General features: G+C 43.4%; 1 protein-coding gene across 1 annotated transcript in view; it reads left to right on the top strand.

Moving 5' to 3' along the window:
- LOC111139287 (ALK receptor tyrosine kinase) overlaps nucleotides 1-20,800 on the top strand; it is a 671,342-nt gene that overhangs the window by 482,409 nt on the left and 168,133 nt on the right. The window contains exon 5 of the mRNA XM_022491523.1: nucleotides 2,987-3,114. Coding sequence (XP_022347231.1) covers nucleotides 2,987-3,114 — 128 coding nt within the window. The remainder of the gene's footprint in view (nucleotides 1-2,986; nucleotides 3,115-20,800) is intronic.

Below are 20,800 nucleotides of genomic sequence, written 5' to 3'. Positions count from 1 at the left end.
TACTTGAGGGGCAGAGCCAAAACTGGAAGTGGAGAACCCTAGAGAGACAACTGGAAGATAATGGATGGTGACAGGCTGACCATACAGTCTTTCTGGCTTCCCAGAATCCAGATGGACTCCCCACACTGTCACGTTGATCGATTGGCGCACCAGGGCTAAGACAGCCACAAATCCCAGCCCATGGACACAGCTGCCCGTTGGTCTCTAGGAGGATCTAGGTCAGAACATAACTCACCCTTCTGCAAACACAAGTAGAGTTGCCGCAGCCAAAGAGGGAAACAGACCCGGATACAGGAGTTTCATGACTGCTGGGATATGAGCAAAGAAAATGGAGTCAGAAAGAAAAGAGACTTGCATTTGCTTTTCCTGGGGTTTCTGCTGTCTCTTCAACAAAGCTGACCCTAGGTACAAGCTTGCCCTTTTCTTGTCCCAACTTCCCTGGTCATAAAATACATGTTTGGCAACTGCTTTGAAAGTTATTAAAGCTGCAGCTGTAAACTATGGGAGGCCAGAGAATTTCAGACAAAAGTTATTGCATCAGTAACTCAGAAACTAATTCCTAAAACTCTTGACACATTTATCCAGAGGGCTAGTGCCAATATAGAAATGGAAATCATTGTCAAGGGCCACAGTGTACCTGGAATTAAAATCCATCATTCCTTGCAGCAGAGAGCTACAATTTTGGCAGACTGTGAATAGTCAGGCGTTTGTCTACCATCTTTCCTCAAAAATAGGGTTCTTTATTTTTTCAGAAGGACAAGAAAAATTCTGCTCTCTTTGTTTTCTTAAGAATCCCACGTTTACATTTTCTTTTCATGTATTTATTTCTTTGACAGCTCCACATTTAAACGAAAGGCCTCCTTTTGCTTATTCAAGTGCACCGGTTTTATTTTGGATAGAAATCCTGCTGAGTACCGTAACAGGGAACAAACTTTACAACAGCAATAATCCCTTCTACAGCGTCTATTGTGGGGAAACTTAATACACTTGTATTAAATGGCTGAAGCATTGGCTCCGGTGATCTGAATTAACTACAGAAGAGCATAGTTAGAGAACAAAACTACCTCCTTCGCTCAGCAGATTCCCACTGCGTGCCCTGCAACGTGGCAGGACTAGACTCCAAACAGGGGTGCCCCACTGAAAGACCACGGACTGCCTTAGGCAACGCCTTCATCACCAAAAGGCAGCAGAGACGGGAAAGATGAGATGAGATCCAGTGTTAACAAGCAGATGGAGAAACAGGCTCTCTGAGGCACTGCTGGAGGACTGACAGTATGCTCAGACTTTCCAGTGTGCATGCACTTGAACTTGGGCTCTACGAATTTGTCCTAAGGCAGTATTTACAGAAGTGCACAAGGCTAGCCTCAGTGTGATCGCAAAGAGGAAAACTCAGAAGCAATACACAAATCATTAAAATTGCAATATTGAACTCATCACATAGTCTATATTTCTCATCTCCTGACATACCACTGAATGGCAAAGTCCAGTCACGTTGAGCACGCGGGAGACGGTCTTGTTTGCATAAAAGTGTAAATAAAAGGCTACACTGTGGTGGTGACTATGGTTATCTCTAGATAATGACCTTCTGGGTGACTTTTAGTTTCCTTTGCCAACTCTGCTGAATGGTTGGATCTTTAATATTTTTTATGTTGAGCATCACTTTATACCTTGCAGGGAATGGGTGCTTTAAATGGTTTGTTTGTTTGTTTGTTTTAACAGAAAGTGAATCTTCCTTAAATTCCTTTGCACATGTACTGGCCAGCCTACCGCAGACCTTACATCGTGGTAGAACACTATGAAACATTGTGAGGGGGTTATGGGTATATACATATATCAGACCTCATCGAATCATACCCTTTAATTCACCAAACTATGCATTTTTAGTACATACAATTGATCGTATGTCAATCATACCTCAAGGAAACTGTTTTTTAAAGGAAAAAAATATGAAGTAGTCCAGGTCATTTCCATTCACCACACAAAATGTCAACATAACTATATATGTTTTAAAAAACCTGAATCAATGGCGGAAAGTAAATTTGATGTTTCAATCAGTGACAGGAGGTTATTCTAAGAGGTTAATAGCATGAGTGAGGTGTAAAAAATGTTCATTCAGCTTATTCTCTGCTCTCCAGCAGTGTCCGTATCCTTGATCATAGATGGCTGTGGAGCTCACCATTCGACCTCCTTCTATCTTCTTCTGTTTGCACCTTTTTGCAGAGTTCATACCAATCTTAGGTACCTTTTACCCCAAAATACATGCTTCAGTGCACTTTAATTTCCCTAAAGTAAATAAATAGCCCTTGCTCGCTTCCCATAAGTGACCACAGAGCAAACTCAAGGGTTATGAGACTTTGAGATCAGAATAAATTCTGAAAGCCAAAATTCTTTCCAAAGGTAATTACAGGTACACTGATACATGTTTTTGAAGAGTATCCCTTCACTCTGCCAGCAGATATTCTTTTTTTCTTTTTAAGATTTTATTTATTTATTTGAGAGAGAGAGAGTGAGAGAGAGCAGGAGAGAGCATGAGAGGGGAAAATGTTAGAGGGAGAAGCAGACTCCCTACAGAGCTGGGAGCCAAATGCAGGTCTCAATCCTGGAACTCCGGGACCGTGACCTGAGCCGAAGGCAGCCACTTAACCAACTGAGTCACCCTGGTGCCCTGCTAGCAGATTCTTAAGTACATATATTCTCTTCCTGTAAGATTAACTACTAAAGCAGTCTACAGTTGCCTAAAAGAATATCGAAAGAAACACCAGTGGCTACAGTGGGTTTGAGGAGCGGGTCTCTGGGTTAGCTGGACAAGAAGGAAACATTTGTATTGCTGTCAGAGTCGTCGTTCTCAGAACCTCTTAGGGTTGCATCTGGTGGTGTCCACAAAGAGTGTGGGCCCAGAAATCACTACAGAATCTCTGTGCAAATTAGGTCTGCCTCTCATCACTGTTTCTCTCTGCTCTTCCCCTCTGCTTTCCAATGTGACCAGATGGATGGTGCTTCAGGGGAGAATTGGACGCCCAGAGAATCCCTTCCGAGTGGCCCTGGAATACATCTCGAGTGGAAACCGAAGCTTGTCTGCGGTGGACTTCTTTGCCCTGAAGAACTGCAGTGAAGGTATCTGAATCTGGCTTTCTCCTCCCCTCCTTGAGAACTTGCTGTCCATAATCTGCCAGCACAATTAGCTGGGTATGTGCTTGCTGATCTAGTAAAGTCTACAGGGCCATGGGGCTGGTTCTGTGCATAGCCAAGTGCTCCACAGCCCAGCTGATCAACTTTCAAAGATTAAGTATAACGTTATTTGTATTTACTTGCCTTAAAACATCATCAAACAGAATATAGTCTTTGTTAGAGAACGTATCATCTTACCTTCTCTGGCTGCCAGATGCTTTCAGCTATGTTGTTTTGATTTGGTTTGGGTTGGGTTGGGTTGGGTTGGGTTGGGTTGGGTTTTTTATTGTGAAAATTTCAAATGTATGCAAATAAATAGAACAGTGCAGTGCCCCACATATACCCTCAACCCAGTTTCAACGATTACCAACATTCTACCATTTTTCTTTCACTTGTATCTCTACTCACTCCTTACCCCACCAACTTGATGGTGATCATTTTACTTCTTTTCCCTGAGGCAGAGTTCATGACTAAGTATTTTTAATGACTTGATTCCTGCTACTATTAAGGGGTGACTTGAGAAATGGTTATATATGAAATCTTCTCCTTATTTTGTAAATACCATTAAGACATGATCTGCTCTGTCATTGAATTCCTTTTGCGTAAGTCTCATGTTCAAGATTTGTTACCAAGAAAAAGCAGCTGTCTCCTGAAGAATAATTTGTTGGTTTTTTTTTTTCCTTTTTGCATTTGTTGTCAGGAAACTCTGAACTGAATGCAATACTCAATCACAGTAATTATATCTGTATAGGTTTTTGATAAGCTTATTCCCCCACCCTCTGAAGAGTTTTTGACCTACTCTTGTTTTCAAGATCACCTATGTATCTTTCATTAGACAATGCTTCAAGTCTGATTGGTGAACAGGGGAAAATCAATCATCCACAGATACATAAGGTTGACCTTTGCTTGATTGTCCAGAAGACCTAGGGTCATAACATTAAACATCCTTTATTGTTTCCCACATGTGGAAGGTTTAGGAGATGGGCTTGAATTATACAGATCTTCAGGAAGAAGTTCTTCTCATTATTGCTGCTCTTCTGGCCCTGCCTCTGCCCAGAGGGAAGGGAGCTCTTCTGTGTGCCATGGAATCTGTGGTCTGAGAGGACCAAGAGTGAAGTATGGAGAGGAAGGAAGCCTATGGTGCTCCTAGACCGAAATTCTCAATTTAGACTGTTCATGAACAACCATGAAGACTCATAACACACAGAAATCTGTTGCATGTAGAGGCCCAGCTTTGAATCTTGGGCCTCTTAAAGGTGCTATACGAAGGAGACTCCCCCAGGACATCCCTGACCACCCAGTTTCCTGTACTGCTGTGCTTCTTCACTCATTGCTAGTCTTGCAAGAACTTTCAAAAAGTGTTTTTTTCCCCTTTAAAGAAAACAGGTTTATGTGTGAGAAAAAAGGAAAATCATCATAATGTGATAGATTGAACTTCAGTTCTAGTTGAAAAGGTAGTTAACCTGTGATGTGAGGCAATGTGTAAGAAGCATGTGGTTTGGGAGAAAGCCAGGAGCTTATACAAATGTTTCCATGTCCACAAAGTTGCGGATTCGTGGATGGCTCTGGACATCATCAATCCTTGCTAATGTCAAGAGTCTGCGTACCATCCCAAAGAGGCCATCTGTTGAAATGGAGCCAGTTAACGGGAATGTGACAGGGAGAAGGTATCCGTTCCCAAAATTGGCCTCATCTCATTTGAGCAATGACAGGAAAAGGGAATAAGAGACTACAAAACCCCAGCTATCAGGCCTCGCCCATCCTCCTGCAAAAATTCTTCATACCTCTGAGTCAAGGCTCTCAACCAGTTATACACATTTTTCCTCCCTCCCGCCTACAACTCCCTTTCACCTACAGCATTCTTCCTCTGAATCTTATGTTGCATTTGCAGTGAGTTTATTGCAGTTTCAAAGACCTGTTTCTTGTCTGCCTCTCTACCCTTATGAAACCAAGAGAGTTGCTGTCTCTAACTTTCTCTAATGCTCCAAAAAGTATGTCTTCTGGCAGGACAGTCTCTTAGAGGGAGGAGAAAAGAAATCTGTTTCTAATTCTCTAGAGAAGGTAAATTGTCCAAGAGACCTAGGAAGGTTCTTGTCCCAGCTACCTTCCTTCAGAGGCTCATGTCTAAGAACAGATTATCTCCATGGAGAAGCAGACGTTCTCTGCACTCCTTCTCTGATTTGGACTCCTGTGGCCACCAATGGGTATGAAGAGATAAGTGTGAATGTGTAAAGCACAGAGCAGAGAAAAACAAAGGGACTCCTGTGTTTCCTGAGGACATCTAATTCTCCTTCCCATCGTGGAACAATTTCAGGTGCACATCAGTTGGTGTGGACAAGTTGCAAACATAAGAAGCATCCTAAAACTACACTCACATTTTTAAATGGAAAGAGTTATTTCAGAGGTACGCTCAAGGCTTATTTGATGCAGACAAATGTCGGCATTTTCTGATGTATTGCTTTGATCAGGTCATGAAAGGAAAGAGATAAGGAGAGAGGTGTATTATCTTTGAGGGGGTGAACAGGGATGGTAGCATATTAGCCCATGTTATAAATAGGTCTACAGAATCAGGTCTATTTTCTGATAGTAACTTGGTCCCCTCCTGATAAGATACTGGCAGAATATGAAAGGAGACACATCTGTAGAACTCTACAGCTCTTCCTTCACCTCTGTAAAGAGAGGCGCCATTTTAGTTATCCGGAGAAGCCTTACAGGGGATGTTGGGACAATTCTCCCTGCAGAGGAGATGATACTTATCTGTGGGTTTCATCAGGGCAGAGGCCCTGCCTCTTTCCTCTCTGAATCCTGACAGCTATCACAGTGTGTAATGCTTAATAACTGCTCAGTTAAGAAGCAATAAAAGCCAACGTCAACAGAACCCTTACCATGTGCAAAGGGACATGCTGAGTGTGTTATTTCCTGTGACCTTTACCATAATGCTATAAAGCAGGTTCTTTTGTCCTCATTTACAGGTGGGGAATCTGAAGCTCATGGAAGTTTCAAAACTTGCCCAGATCATTCAGTTAGGGAAAGTTAGAACCAAACTCAATCCCAAGTCAGTCTGACCACTAAGCCGTTGTTTCTGTCCACAGTGTTCTATCAGCTTATTGAGTGCTTAGAGGTTGGGGTTTTAAATTCATTGCCAGAACCTTAGAATTATCTTTGACTCATTCTCTTATTCCTATACCCAAATGGCCAAGCCCCGGGCTCTAGACTTGTGGGTGCTTTTCATCCTATCTGTTGCTATCTAGATGCTACTGTTGCTGTCTCTTGAATTTATCCTTCTGACTTCATTTCCTAAGCAACATAATTTTTCCAGGCCTTTGTTATGCAGCCGTGGACTCTGACAGTAGCCAGCTGGTCTCCCTGATATCACTACCCATCCTTCACACATTGCCACAAATTTTCTTTCCGTGTGGCACTTTCATGAGACCTCAGTAACTTCTTATTGCCTCCCACATCAGAAATATGGGGGCTAGACTGGGCCATCTCACTCATTCCTGGGTCCAGTAAAGTGATGGGCTAGAGATCACCCAGCCGGCTGGTGGTAGAGCTGAAAGTGACATCAAGGCCATCTTGACTCTGACATTGGTATTTTCACCACTGCTCAGTCCTGCCTGGAAAGCTCCCTATGTCTCTGCCTGACTTCTAAGCTTTACAATCTGGTCTCAGTACCTGTCCAATGTTATGCCTTCTCTTCTCCCACACCCCTTGCCCTCTAGTCAGACTGGTACAGTCTACAGAAAACCAGCTTGGTCCCTTCTGTTTTGAATGCAGATTCATCATTTAGGGTCCAATTTAGGGCCCAAACCCTCCAGAACATCACTCATAGCCATAGAAATCCTTCTCTGAATACTTTGTTCTCTACATCTAAATTTAGTAGTTGTTTTACAATTACTTCCCAGTTAGTCATTTTGGGGCCCTAATTTGAGGTTTGGGATCTTGTCTTATATTTCTTTTATTTCCCCAGGGGACAGTTAACACAGTGCTAAACACATAGAAAACACTACTTAAATACTGGTTGACTGATTGTTAGTTAATCCATCAATTGATAAATGCGGCTCCTACTTTTATAGCTTTGGACTATTACCCTACTCCTGCCAAAAGAAGGTAGCAATAGGTGGAAATTGCTTAGAAGAGATCTTTTAGAAAAAAGCCGGTATGTATATTTGGCAGTAATGGGAAGGATATCAGCCCCCAGAGACCCATGCCTGGGCTCCCAGGGAACCCTTAGTCCATTGACAAAGATCTGTCTTTAGCAGACAGTCCAAAACAGTAGAACTGTGCAGGACATTCCCCAGGACACCTCATGTTCACAAGAGCCAATAGAGAGACACACGTCAAAAAGGACAGGACTAGCTTCTTGAAAAAGATTTGAAAAACACTGCGCCTCTGAGAAGCTCATAGCTGGTGGGGAGGGTACCTGAGTGTCTCAGTCAGTTGAGCATCTGACTCTTGATTTCAGCCAAGGATGATCTCGGGGTGGTAAGATCAAGCCCTGTGTCAGGCTCCACACTCTGCAGGGAGTCTGCTTCTCTCCTTCTCCTTCTCCCTCTCTCTCTGCTGCACTCCCTGCTCATGTGTGCTTGCTCTCTCTCTAATAAATAAACAAATAAAAATAAATCTTTAAAAAAAAAAAAGAATATGCATTCTTGCAAACACCCATCTCACACCTTCTGTGTGCCAAGCCCTGTTCTACACTTGTTGCATATGGTAACTCATTTCATCCTTACAACAGTGCTATGAGGTATGTGTTATCATTACCAGTACATCAATGGGGAAATGGAAGCGCAAGGACTTAAGTAATTTATCCCAAGTCTCACAGCTGATATTAGAGCAGAGGTCATCTGCTCCAGCATCCATACTCTTGCTGCCGCGTGTTACTGCTACCTGCTGGAAAGCATCTCTTCTGCCTCCCTCACCGGTAGAAATTGAATGAACAGACCACTCAATGATTTATTTACCTGAAACTCTTACACACTAAATGACTGACCTGCCGAGTCCCGTGTGATTTCTACCTTCATGTCATGATTGTCAAGTTCTCGGTTTTTCTAAGAAGCTGATTCAGAACTTCCCTCTCCCTGCCCCGGTTGGTCAGAGGTATTTTAAATGTACCGCTGCCCACTGGCCCACTGGTGGGCCCCTCCACCCTCCGTCCATGAACATCAAGGAGCTGAAGATGACACCTGCGTGAGCCTAAATACATTTTCCCGCCGGTCCCCATGGTTTCCATCCTGCTTCGTGAACCTACAAGAATCACATCTGAGATTTCCTAGGTCAGAACCACTTTGAGCTCATGAACGGATTGCTCAACAAGAAGCACTCTTGGTTTCTTACCCTACTGAGACACTTTCATACACATTACCTCCTCTGATCTGCTCAGCAGAGAGGATGTCATAATCCTCTGTGTTCCCCGTGAGGGGTTATTTCATTAACTTCGGTTGTGTAGGAAGGGGAAGGAATCCACAGCGTCAAAAGCAGTCCCACCCCCACGGATACATTAAAACACATGTCCTGAAAGAGCCGGGGATGTGAAGATATCTTAACCTCTCTGGGCCTAAAATGCTGGCATTTAAACTGGATCTATGGACTTCAAACATTTTTTAGAAGCTGAATGCTTAATTCAAATAAAGCCCTGGATAGAAGTCCAGTATATAAAATTAGGCAAGCAGAACTGCCCAGGGGAAGTGATGGCAGGGGGGCCCAGAACCCACTTTTGCTCCACAGCCCTTGACACCCACCACCCCACCACCACCATGGGGTTTCATAAAATACAGTTTGAGAACTGATGGACATTCTGATTTTCAACTCTCCTATTAATTCCAGCTTTATGATCATAACATTCTGTGCTTACACAACACGTGATAGCGAAAAATTGTTACATAACTATACCTTCCTTAAACAATTAGGACTAAGTACAAGGCTCATACACTTTGGTGATGGCCCATCTACACAAATCAAGTTCTTATCTCACTGGGTCCTAGCTTTGAGATGCTAGATAGAGAGCTAGTATAAACACTTCCAATTAAAAAAAAAAAATGTGTGGCATGTCCCAGCCTGTCCCCTCTATCTCCTATTCCACCAAAGACAATGATGGCCAGGCAAGAATGCCATCCTTAGGCCAAGAAGGAGACAAGAGGAAATGAAAGAAACTGAACAAACAGATTCTCATCTTGGCCAGCCACGTGGAACCAATCAGCCTCTGGAGTAGACTCCAAAATCCAGCTGGGTACAATCCAGCCCCTCCTGGGCTCCTGGAAGCCTGGCCCAAACTGGGCATTTTCTGTTCCAACAGCAAGCAGCACTCCAACAGGATCTTCAGTCCATGCTTGTAAAACAGAGATTACTGGAGCCCTCTCTTGGGGCTGCCAGCAAAAAATGCTCTACGTAGCAGAGTCATCCATCTACCCACCTGTGCATTTGCTCATTCATTCGACAAACATTTACTAAGCACGTACTAAACTGAACGCACAGTGACACCAACATAAACTTGTTTCTGTCTTCTACTGAGTTTTGGTCAAAAACTGCTCCCCAAAGGATATCCCCCAACTTATATTGAATTCACACCAGAGGTATTGAATAAATGCTCCATTTGTAGAGATCATCTTCTTCTGAACTGGTTCCCATGTCTTTCTCAGAAATAAGAATGAGCCCTGAGCCAGCCATTGGGGGATCGAAGTCCCCTTTCTACCTTTTATTTACAAGAGTCTCATCAACTCTTTGGATCAGAAGGAACATGAAAGTTCTCTATCAGAATTGGCACACTGATTATTTTATTTAAAACAGGAATAACAATATGTCAGTGGTGGTCCCAACATTGACCTTCATCGTGAGGGTCCAATGAGAAGAGGGCTGCGGAGATGCATTGTACATGATGCCCTGAGCTACTGGACCTTTCTGGAGCTCGCTTGGCCTGAAGCCTCTAGAAACATAGCTTCTCCCTCCCTGCTGCTCAGTTTCTTATGGAGAAAGTGCTATTCACAGAAACAAATCAGCTGTTCTAATGCCTCCTGCAAAATTGTGTGATGCTAACAATAATCAAATGCCGTGTTGGTTTTGAGCACCACAGCCCTGTCAACGTGACACCAGCACCGAGGTGGCCACTGCCCGGGTTGGTCACTTCAGGGGACTGAGTCATCTATGCAGAGATCTATTGCTTGGAAGTGAGAGCCAAGGAGCTACAGCAGCCACAGACTTGTCCGTTTGCTGTCATTGTGCCCTTCCTTGAAGGGTGAGGCCCATCCTTCTTAACTACCAATTTCTAAAATTTCCCACCGTAATTTATCCGTGGATTGTTCTGTTAAAAAGATAAGCATTAAAATTGTGATTTCCTCTCACACTTCCCAAAGACCTCCCGTCTCAAGCTTTGGTTCCAGCTATGCCCCCGTCAAGTGCCTTCCCACTCACATCCCCAATATCTGTCTCCCCACGCCTCACACTTCCTTCAGATCTCAGCACAGATACAATCTTCTCCAAGAAGTCTCAGCTCAGAATTATGTCTCCATAGATTTCCGTTTTAGAACCATCTACTTCTTTCCAGAGTTATTTATGTGTCTTGCTCAATAGATGCTAAATTCCTAGAATCAAAGACTGTGTCTTTTTCTTTTTAATCTCTGTACCCCAATTAGCAACTAACAGTGCTTTTCTTGGGGTAAGCCCTGAATAAATGTTTTCTGGTTACAATGTAGGAGGGCGATTATAGGCTTTGGAATCAGACAGAATGAGTGTGGAGTCCCAGGTCTATGGCTTACCACCCTTCTGAGCTCAGAAGAGTTTTTTAAAATCTTTGAGTTTTGGGTTTTCTCAATAGTAAATGGGGCTAATGACACATAATTATAGGTTTCTTGGGAAATGAAAAACTGATATTATGTGTAGAGCCCCTGGCACAGAGCTTGGCACAGTAAATACTACTGCCTTCTCCTTTCCTCAGACCCTGACTGGGCTGAATGTCCTCATTCTGGAACCAGGATGGAATAATTCATTCCAGCTAGACCAGGGTATGTTTGCAGGTTCGCACCTACCTTTTTCTTTCCATTTGCACCTTGTCTGAGCCAAGTTTACCTCCCTTCCAACAGAAACTCTGAAAGCCCAGGTCTATTTTCTGGTTTCAAAGGGAGCTGCTTCTTTTCCCATCTCCCCCTCCCCCACAATCATGCTTTTATCTCTGATAAAGTCATTTTCCCCCTTGTGACTGGGTGCCCAGAATCCAATGTGCCATGCAAAGGAGTAAGACTGTTTAATCCTGTGGGGATGGGTAGTGGCCAAGGAAAAGCGTAAACATCCTGTGATATGCTTATCACACTGCATCCTTCTGGTAGACCGAGGATGGGGTCTAAAGCATCCAGGCCCCCAGCTGGTGGGACCAGGAAAGAGTTTTTCTGGCCCCTCCTTTCCTTACCTGTGTACAGCTGCTGTTGGCAGAGACTTCCTTACATTGGAATGGCTTATTCATAATCGCTAATAAAGCCAATTAAAAAATGCCCCACAAAGTACATAGGAACAACGACTGCTGGGGCGACTATTTTAAATGTTTGACCATTGGAAATCACCCAGAAATGGGGACAGAGAAAAAAGATTTTTTAAATATAAATAAATAAGGAACTAGTGTGCAGAGGTCATTGTATTCCCAGAAGAAAATTACTTTCAAATTACAACTACATAAAAGAAATAATTGAAAAGATTAATCACACTAAAATAATTGGTCTATTTTACAAGTAATTTGGAGCAATATTCAGTCATTGACATAAATGTCTAGTAGTAAAACAGTAATGAATTTCATTCTCTGACTAATGTATTTATTTTATTAATGGTACTAAATGGCGTTGTTACTGCTTATAAATATTTCATAACTTTTAATTCATTAAAATGTTCAAGGAATTTCCAAAAGTATTTATTAGTTTTAAATCATCCTTGGTATTCAACATGCGATTGCCATTCTGCCTGGATAATTAAAAAAATTATTGTTTTGGGTAATGGGAGTCTCTTTGAATGTGGAGGATTAAGCCCCAGTTATTAATGAGATCAGTGCTCTGGCTGGTGATGAATGAGAGCCTGGGTAAAGCTGTGTTCCCTCCCCAGGTCTCTAAGGCCCCTCTGTAACCATTCCTTAAAATCTGTCCCTGTGAGGAAGAACCAAATAAATGAATTCCAGAGAGAAGGGAAATGTCCGTTCAGACGCTGGTTTCCATCCCCCACCTCTCCCACATCCTCTCCATCTTCCCGAAACAGCCGACAGCAGAATCCGTCCATTCTGACCTCATCTCCTCTCTGTTTCGTTCATTCCTTGATAGAGTCCACAAGGAGGGAAATGGGCAAAAGATACGACAGAAAGAAAAGCAAGGGACACTGCGTCCTGAACAGTGGACAGGGGATGGGATTTGGATCCGAACTGAGTTGTTTGGGTGCTACGTGTCTGTCACACTGCAGTGCTAGGTAGTTAATGCGCGGAATGGAGACAGTGGCACTACACCACGTAAGGATTTAATCCGTGTAAGGATTAAATCTGACGGTGTGCGCGCCTTCTGTGACACAGTGCCTGCAACCTAGTGGGAAATCAAACAGGGTTAGTTCCACCACTCCCTGATTCCAAAGAGCATATCATAATGATGTTGATCCAATGGCCTTGGCAACTCTTAATTAACCATGGTACAAGTAATTCGTATGAGTCATCAAGAGAAACCAGACCGACAGTGAACTGTACAATTTCAGGGGCTTGGCAAAGTCTTAGGACATCCCCTGGAGGAAGGACAGGATGTTTCCACCCTCAGTGCCCTGCCCCACAGGTCTGAGATCAGGCTCACTGCCGTGCCTCCCAAGCCCCGTCCACATAGGAAATGGCTAAAGGCATTTCACTGTGAGAAAATTGGGAGGGGCCGAGATCCAAAGAGTGGGTTGGGATAAAGGGGCAGGTGTTTCTCACAGCTGGACACTTGTACCTTAAGGATATGAAGTAGTGTTCTGGGCATGGGTAGTCCCACAGAATCAACATAGTACATGTTCCCAAAGCTTCAATTTTACCAAAATATTGGAATAGAGGGGTATTTTAATATTTAAATTAACATGGCTATATATTGGGCTTCAATGCAAACTACACACAAATTTTAAGATAAAACATGAGCTTTAGGACATTTTCTGCTGGAAATGATCTCCCATACTCTGGAAGGTGACTTCACCCTTCTCTGCCATTTGAGGCACATCATATTTGAATATAGGGATATTTGAAGCACAACTTTAAAGGGACAGAGGGACATGGATTAAGAAAATGAGGTACAGCTTGACATAGAGAGCTGGAGCCAAATGGAAGGTATCTTTTCAGTTGCAAGCCACAGGGCCGCAGGATGGGAAGCCGAATCCCAAGGTGGCACCAAAGACCAGCAGGGGGGCCCTAACCTACCAAATCAGTCAGAGAGGGATTCCATTCCTAAAATTTAAGTACCAAGTCAGAGCCAGACTAACCAAATATTAGGTTTTAAAATCCCTTGTGCATTGGTCTAAAGCTTATTTAATTTCCCCCAAGAAAGAATGGATCTCAGAATTGGCTTTGTTTTGTTTTGTTTTGTTTTGTTTTGAAGGGGGATAGGAAGAAAGGGGCACTAAGTCTCTATCTGAAGAGCTGGGAAACATTTTACTTCCTCTCTGCCCAGACCCCTGGACAAAGCTCCTCAACACTAGGGACCATGGGAACCAAATGGCCAGGTCCTCCAGAGTGGAGGGTGAGAGGTCCCAACACTAGGGTGGCGTGCTTTTTCTTTTTACTCGTGGTTATTTTGAAATCTTTGGATTCTCTGTCTTCAGGTTATGCTATGAGCATAGAACTTTAGTTTGCCTTTTTTGGTCATGATTTGTTTTGGGAGGAAACATGGGGAAACAGTTGCTTGATGGGTGCCTAGAAGGTCCCACAAGTCAAATTTGTAAATCACAGGGTAAGTGGTCTCTGCCATCCCTCCTTCCCTCCACTCAACATTCTGGGATTCTGTGAGCAGCATTTGGATGAAAGTCTTTTGGCTTTTGCTGCTTTTGCTTCATTTAGCTCTTAGCCAGCATTTTTGTGTCTATAAAATGCTTAACAACATTGACTAATTACCCCTCATTAATCATTCATGCAACTGGTAGACCAGGGGTCTTATTTCCTTCAAGAACACAGGTGCAATATCCTGTCTGGTTCCCAAGTCACACACAGGGGGGTGATGGGGCTATCATGGCAGCACTGGGATCCTCCCAGGCTCACTGGGGGAGTGGGCCGGAAGGTGGGCACAGACTCTGTGAGGCTGCAACCCCTGTTCTGCTCTGATGAACAGGAAGGATAAGCCACATGGCCGGCCAATGGCAGCTGAGAAGCAATAAGCCTTAATTAGAAGCTTCTTCCTGGAAATTCACATGGACATAATAACTTTCTTGTCTTAAAAGGCCCAGAGAGGTTAAATGCCTCAACTTTCTTTTGTTTTTATAAGCCAATCCTTTCAATCATTCGTGAAATGTAAATATAATCAAAACATTGGCACTGGTGAGCTTCCCCATGCTATAGGGATAGACAACCCGAGTCTAGGGGCAGAGGCAGCCTGTCTGTAGGTTTATGGCTCAGGAACACAGGTGAAGGAGCTGTCACGGCTGGGAACAGCAGTGGAACAGACCCTTGGAGAGGGTCTCATTGGTTTCTGGGAGGGCTAAGCTTGGAGAAGCTCCCTGCACTCTACTCCTAGAGGTCAAGGAGAACCTGGGAGTAGCCCAAAGCCTCTTCCTGTGACTTGGGCTTGTGAGTATGTAAAGCTGAGGTGACAGAATTATAAGGTGACAGAAAGGGGAAGACAGTGACAGATGTTCTCTGTTTTCCTTCCCATTCATCTCAGGACTGATCATCTTTCTCGTCTGTGCGCAATACAAACCCTAGTTTGCTGCATTCCGCACTCTCTCGCACATATCCCATGCACCTGCACGCATGCGGATGCTAGAGGGCTGCCCACTCTCCGCCGTCCTTCCCCTGGCACGGCCCTTCCCCCTTCCTTTCTTCCCATTCCTCTCCTGTGCCTATTTGTGACGCCAAAGCGTCTCCTCGAAGCAGAGTCGTAGCATTTGCTTGTCCTGCGTGATAACCAGTACGTGAGGCAGACACATCGTCCCCCATCTTGTTGTTTGTTTTGGCATCTTGTGGACAGGCCATTCCTACATCTCCTTGCCCTCAGCTTCCCTTCCCTCTGTCTCTCCCAGACTCCAAATGCCTTTGTCTTTTCGCTTGTCTGTTAATTCATTTTCACTTCTCAACTTTCTTTCTCTCTTTCTGTGCGGAAGAAAAATCTGGGCCGTGAAGTCGGCCATCTGATTGCTGGGGCACCTCAGAAACCAGTGAAGCCTGCTCTGCTTGTACTCCAGGCACGTGGACAGAATGCTGAAATGCCCAGACTGGCTGCTCAGGGGCCAGATCTGGGGTGTGCACACAGGGAGTCTTCCTTCCTTTTCTTCTTATTCTAAGCACAGATTTTCTCCTCTCCTTGTTTTTCTCTTCCCCTACTCTACCTCCTTTCCCTTCAGGTGGCATCCTCCCATGAGGAAGCCCCCACTCCACATGCATACACATGGGGACACAGGCACATACATGCTTGTGAACAGTGAGGGGGTTTGTGGGGCATTTGGACACGGTGATCCTAAAGAACCCCTCAGGGGCAAGACCACAGTCTTTAGTTGAGAGTGAAGTCTTCCTGATGTCAATCACATGGCAAAGGCAAGGATCTAGATAGGTAAGACGGCCTAGCATTTTCCTCTAGGGGTCAAGAAATTAAATTGGAGTGAGCTCTTGGGTAATGGCAGCTGAGGCTGCAGTCATGACCACAGAAGACACCAGAAACTAGGAAGGAGAGTCTTGGGAAAACCCTTTCTCTTCTCTTCAGAGGTCAGCAAAGCACAGAATCTAAGCTCATGGTGTGCACTGGAGATGTTTTTCCCCTTGTTTTCCCTGTCTTTAGTAAAGTCACATTGAACATTCCAGCTTACTTTGGTTGTATTGCAAGAGTTTTGTCTGGGCTTCGGTCAGGGATTTATTTTTTTATTTTTTAAAGATTTTTTATTTATTTATTTGAGAGAGAGACAGTGAGAGAGAGCATGAGCAAGGAGAAGGTCAGAGGGAGAAGTAGACTCCCCGTGGAGCTGGGAGCCCGATGTAGGACTCGATCCTGGGACTCTGGGATCATGACCTGAGCCGAAGGCAGTCGTCCAACCAACTGAGCCACCCAGGCATCCCTCGGTCAGGGTTTTAAAGGTTTTAAATATCACAGTTGTGATCCATAGGATTCTCCAAGGAAGTAAGAGGGAAGAAAGGAAGGAAGAAAAGAGAGAGGTAGAAAAGGCTGTGAGGTCTAGACACTCCACCCACCATAAAACTCTCCTCTTGTACCCAACTAGGAGGTGCTGAACTTGCATTAAGGAAGATGGAAACTTCCTACCTACTGCCCTGGTATCTGTCCCAGTGTACAAACTGGGCTTTCCGTTTCCCCACCACCTAGTAACTGGACTCCCTGCTTCCAGAACCAAGGCTGGAAAGTTTATTAAATAACCCAAACTTCTTGGGATTTTTTAAAAAATCATATTTTCATTTCCATGTTATTATATCATCTGGTACAACGTCATCAGAAGCCATACTAACATATGAGGCAGCTCCTGCTCTCATCATTGGTTGTTGCTTTTCAGAGATAAGATAGAAAAGAGTCACAGGCACCCGCTTGATGGGTTCTTTTATCAGATGTAAGACTCCTCCCAACACACCCCTACCCCAGCCCTTGGTTCCAGCCACAGACAACCAACATCATTAGGTGTGGTACGAGGGGTAGACCAGTGTGCTGTCCACAGAGCTCCAGCTAGTGGCTGGATCCAGTGGCTAGACTGGACCATCCAAATACTGCAGCTTATCTGACTTCTGCTTCTGTTATTTTCCCCTCCTGCTAAGTTGTGTGCTTTCTACCTCATCTCTGCATCCCTAGTGCTTGGCTTAAAGCCTGACACACGATAGGGGCTCCATGAGTTTTTGTAGAGTGTTGAATGAGTGAATGTATAAATGAGTCAAGAGGGAGCAGTGTGAGAAAGTGTCTAGGAATGCAAAGCAGAGTGGAAAATTGAGATCAGCAGCAAACAATTGTAAACAAGGCAAATATGTCAATATTTCAAATGGTTTCAGTTATCCGCTTAACCATCATAGGTGGGCATTCTACTTTGTAAGTATAGGCAAAGACAAACAGCCACTTACATCCCAGATTCTCCCCTGCCAAAATAATAATACTAATACTAGTACTAATACTAATACTAGTACTAATACTAGTAATGATTGCAAGAGTAGAACCTCTGGTATACATCAACTAGCAACTCGTTTCCTAGATCCTGAACACTGCTAGGATGACCCAGATTGGTAATGACTGACATACTCACCCCCACGTGATTTGCTTGAGGTAAGCCTTTGCCCCTGCTCCAAAGTCATTACAACAGAATCAAACAGCAAAGGTACTATATTTGCTGTATTCTATGAACTCTTTTGCCTTCGGGGGCTTCCATTAACTATACCAGTCTTCACTTTTAAAAATCACAAATGTCATATAATTTAGCATCTGGAAAAAGCCTAAAGGAATTTTTTTTCTCTCCTCCTTAATTTTACAGATTAGCAGACTGAGGCCCAAAGATGTTAAGGTTCTGGTAATTACCAAATGGCCAAGTTGTGACTTTTTACCTCTTATTCTAGTTTTCCTTCAACCTCTCCCTTCTATTTCTCAGCCTTGGAAGGATTAGAAAGTGTCTTTAACACCTATGCATTTCTGTTCCCCACTCCATGGGGGTCTTGTCCTAGATCCTCACCATCCTGCATAGAGCCTGGCACAGACCAGATGCTCAGTCAGTGTTCTTAATTGAAATAAATGGCATATATGCCATCCAGATAAAGTGTTAAATGAATGATAATCATACTGGAACCTTGTATCTCAGCTTGTATTTTCAGAGAGAGGACCAGCCCATGCTCAGGCAGGAAAAGGGCATGCTTAAGAAGAGAGCTATATTGGGGCAGGAAGACCCAGACCAGTTGTTATATAAGAGAATTGGCCCATCGGAAAGGATTGTAAACATCATATAGAAGATGTGAACTGTAGAGTCCATATGCAAAAATTGAAAATGACACATAACTTGGCTCTTAGGAGAAGCCCTCATTTCCATTGATGGCAAACAGCTTACTCTAAGGTCAGGAGTTGAAGTCAACTCTCAATGGGAATTTTTAAAATCTCTTTGGATAGATAATCAGACTGTTCTGAATTCTCCCCTTTTCCACTCTCCTTCCCATTCCTTTGGGGAGCAAGTAAAAATGGGAAGGGTTCTGTGCCATCTAGTAATGAAAGAGCCATCCTTTCTGGCCTCCTCTGAGAGAGTCACTCCCTGTTGTTCTTCGGTTATCAGGTCAGCCCCATGATTGTGACTGAAGGAGTCCTTGTTTGTAGGCCATCTGGTCCACCTAGACCATCCCAGCTCCATTCACAAGGCCTCTACAGGTCTACCCACACTCTCTTGGCCACCTCTGGGCCCTTCTCAGGAAGACACTGAGACCCTCAACACTCTTCCATGCTGCTCTGGGTTCGGGCCCTTATCTACCCACAACCTCCCAGATTCTCCCCTGCACTCTTCTGATTCTACTGAAACAGCCTAAAGCTAACCCAGCATTCATATACCTTTAAAAAATTTTTTTAATTTAAATTCAATTTAGTTAACATATAGTGTATTATTAGTTCCAGGAGTAAAATTTAGTGATTAATCGGTTGCATATAACACCCAGTGCTTATTACATCAAGTGCCCTGCTTAATGCCTATCACCCAGTTACCCCAGTCTCCCACCCATCTCGCCTCCAGCAGCCCTCAGTTTGTTTCCCACAGTTAAGAGTCTCTTATGGTTTGCCTCCCTCCCTGTTTTTATCTTATTTTGTTTTTTCTTTCCTTCCTCTATGTTCATTTGTTTCATTCCTTAAATTCTACATATGAGTGAAATCTTATGTTATTTGCCTTTCTCTGGCTGATTTATTTCACTTAGCATAATACCCTCCAGTTCTATCCACATCAGTGCAAATGGCAAGATTTCATTCTTTTTGGCGACTGAGTAATATTCCGTTATATATCTATACCACATCTTCTTTATCTATTCATCTGTTGATGGGCATCTGGGCTCTTTCTATAGCTTCACTATTGTGGACATTGCTGCTATAAACATTGGGGTGTAAATGCCCCTTCAAATCACTACTTTTGTATCCTTTGGATAAATACCTAATAGTACAGTTACTGTGTCATAGTGTAGTTCTATTTTTAACTTTCTGAGGAACCACCATACTGTTTTCCAGAGTGGCTGCACCAGCTTGCATTACCACCAACAGTGTAAGAGGGTTCCCCTTTCTCTGCATCCTCACCAACATCTGTTATTTCCTAAGTTGTTCATTTTTGCCATTCTGACCAGTTTGAGGAGTTATCTCATTATGGTTTTGATTTGTATTCCCTGATGGCTAGTGATGTTGAGCATTTTTTCAGGTGCCTTATATCTGGAGAAATGTCTGTTTATGTCTTCTGCCCATTCTTCACTGGATTTTTTTTGGGGGGGGGGTGTATTGAGTTTGATAAGTTCCTTTCAGATTTTGGATACTAGCCCTTTATAACATAGGTCATTCAGGAATATCTTCTTCCATTCTGTCAGGTGCCCTTTAATTTTTTTGATTGTTTCCTTTGCTGTGCAAAACTTTTTATCCTGATAAAGTCCCAATAGTTCATGTTTGCTTTTGTTTCCCTTGCTTCTGGAGACATGTCTAGCAAAAAGTTGCTCTGGCCAAGGTCAAAGAAGTTGCTGCCTGTATTCTTCTCCAGGATTTTGATGGATTTCTGTCTCACATTTAGGTCTTTCATCTATTTTTGTATAGCTCACGTGCCTTCTTGCTTACAAGTCTTCTCAAACCTTCTGGTCTTTATCTCCTTCCCACACCCCAACCAGACAAGTCCCACCAACTATAGGAAATGCACAGACCTTGCTATCTTAACTCTCCTTTTCTAATTTTCTCTTTGTTCCCAATCTGTGGGGTCTATTCCACACCCTTCTATGTTGTCCCTCACTCAGTTTTTTTACTTATAAACCTGTTTTGGGGCCTCTCAATTCTTGGTTCCAGATACTCAAGACTCAACTCTTTTTTTTTTTCTCTAAGATCTACTTCACTCTCAAAAAGTCCGGATCTCACTGTTGAAAATCTATATTTTCAGGTATATCTGCCCTTCCCCAACCAAGGCAATACAAGGGCTGATAGCAACTCTGAATGGAGGAAGGTGGAGGCAGTGAGTCTCTGAAGTTCAGGAAAAAAGAAACTTCAGATGACTATCGTATTTTGAATCATAATTATCATAATCATGATAATATTATTGTATTATCACACCCCTCCATTCGGGTTGTCCAACTGCCTCCAGCTAAAGAGTCACCAGAGAGAGCTATCGATTGCCCCTTTTTAGTGACTTCATGGAAGGAGTTTCCATAACAATTTTGATAGGAGACAAATAACTCAAAACATTTTAAAGTCTAAGATGTTCCAACAAATACTCACCACTTCTAGGTATAGATTGTAGTCCTGAATCAGGCTCAGAGCCCCATAGA

This window comes from Enhydra lutris, unplaced genomic scaffold (genome assembly GCF_002288905.1).
Source record: "Enhydra lutris kenyoni isolate GAN:26980312 unplaced genomic scaffold, ASM228890v2 scaffoldscaffold98, whole genome shotgun sequence".
NCBI classification, from domain to species: domain Eukaryota; kingdom Metazoa; phylum Chordata; class Mammalia; order Carnivora; family Mustelidae; genus Enhydra; species Enhydra lutris.
The sequence above is the reverse complement of the archived record's forward strand: the minus strand, read 5'-3'. Positions and strand labels throughout refer to the sequence as shown.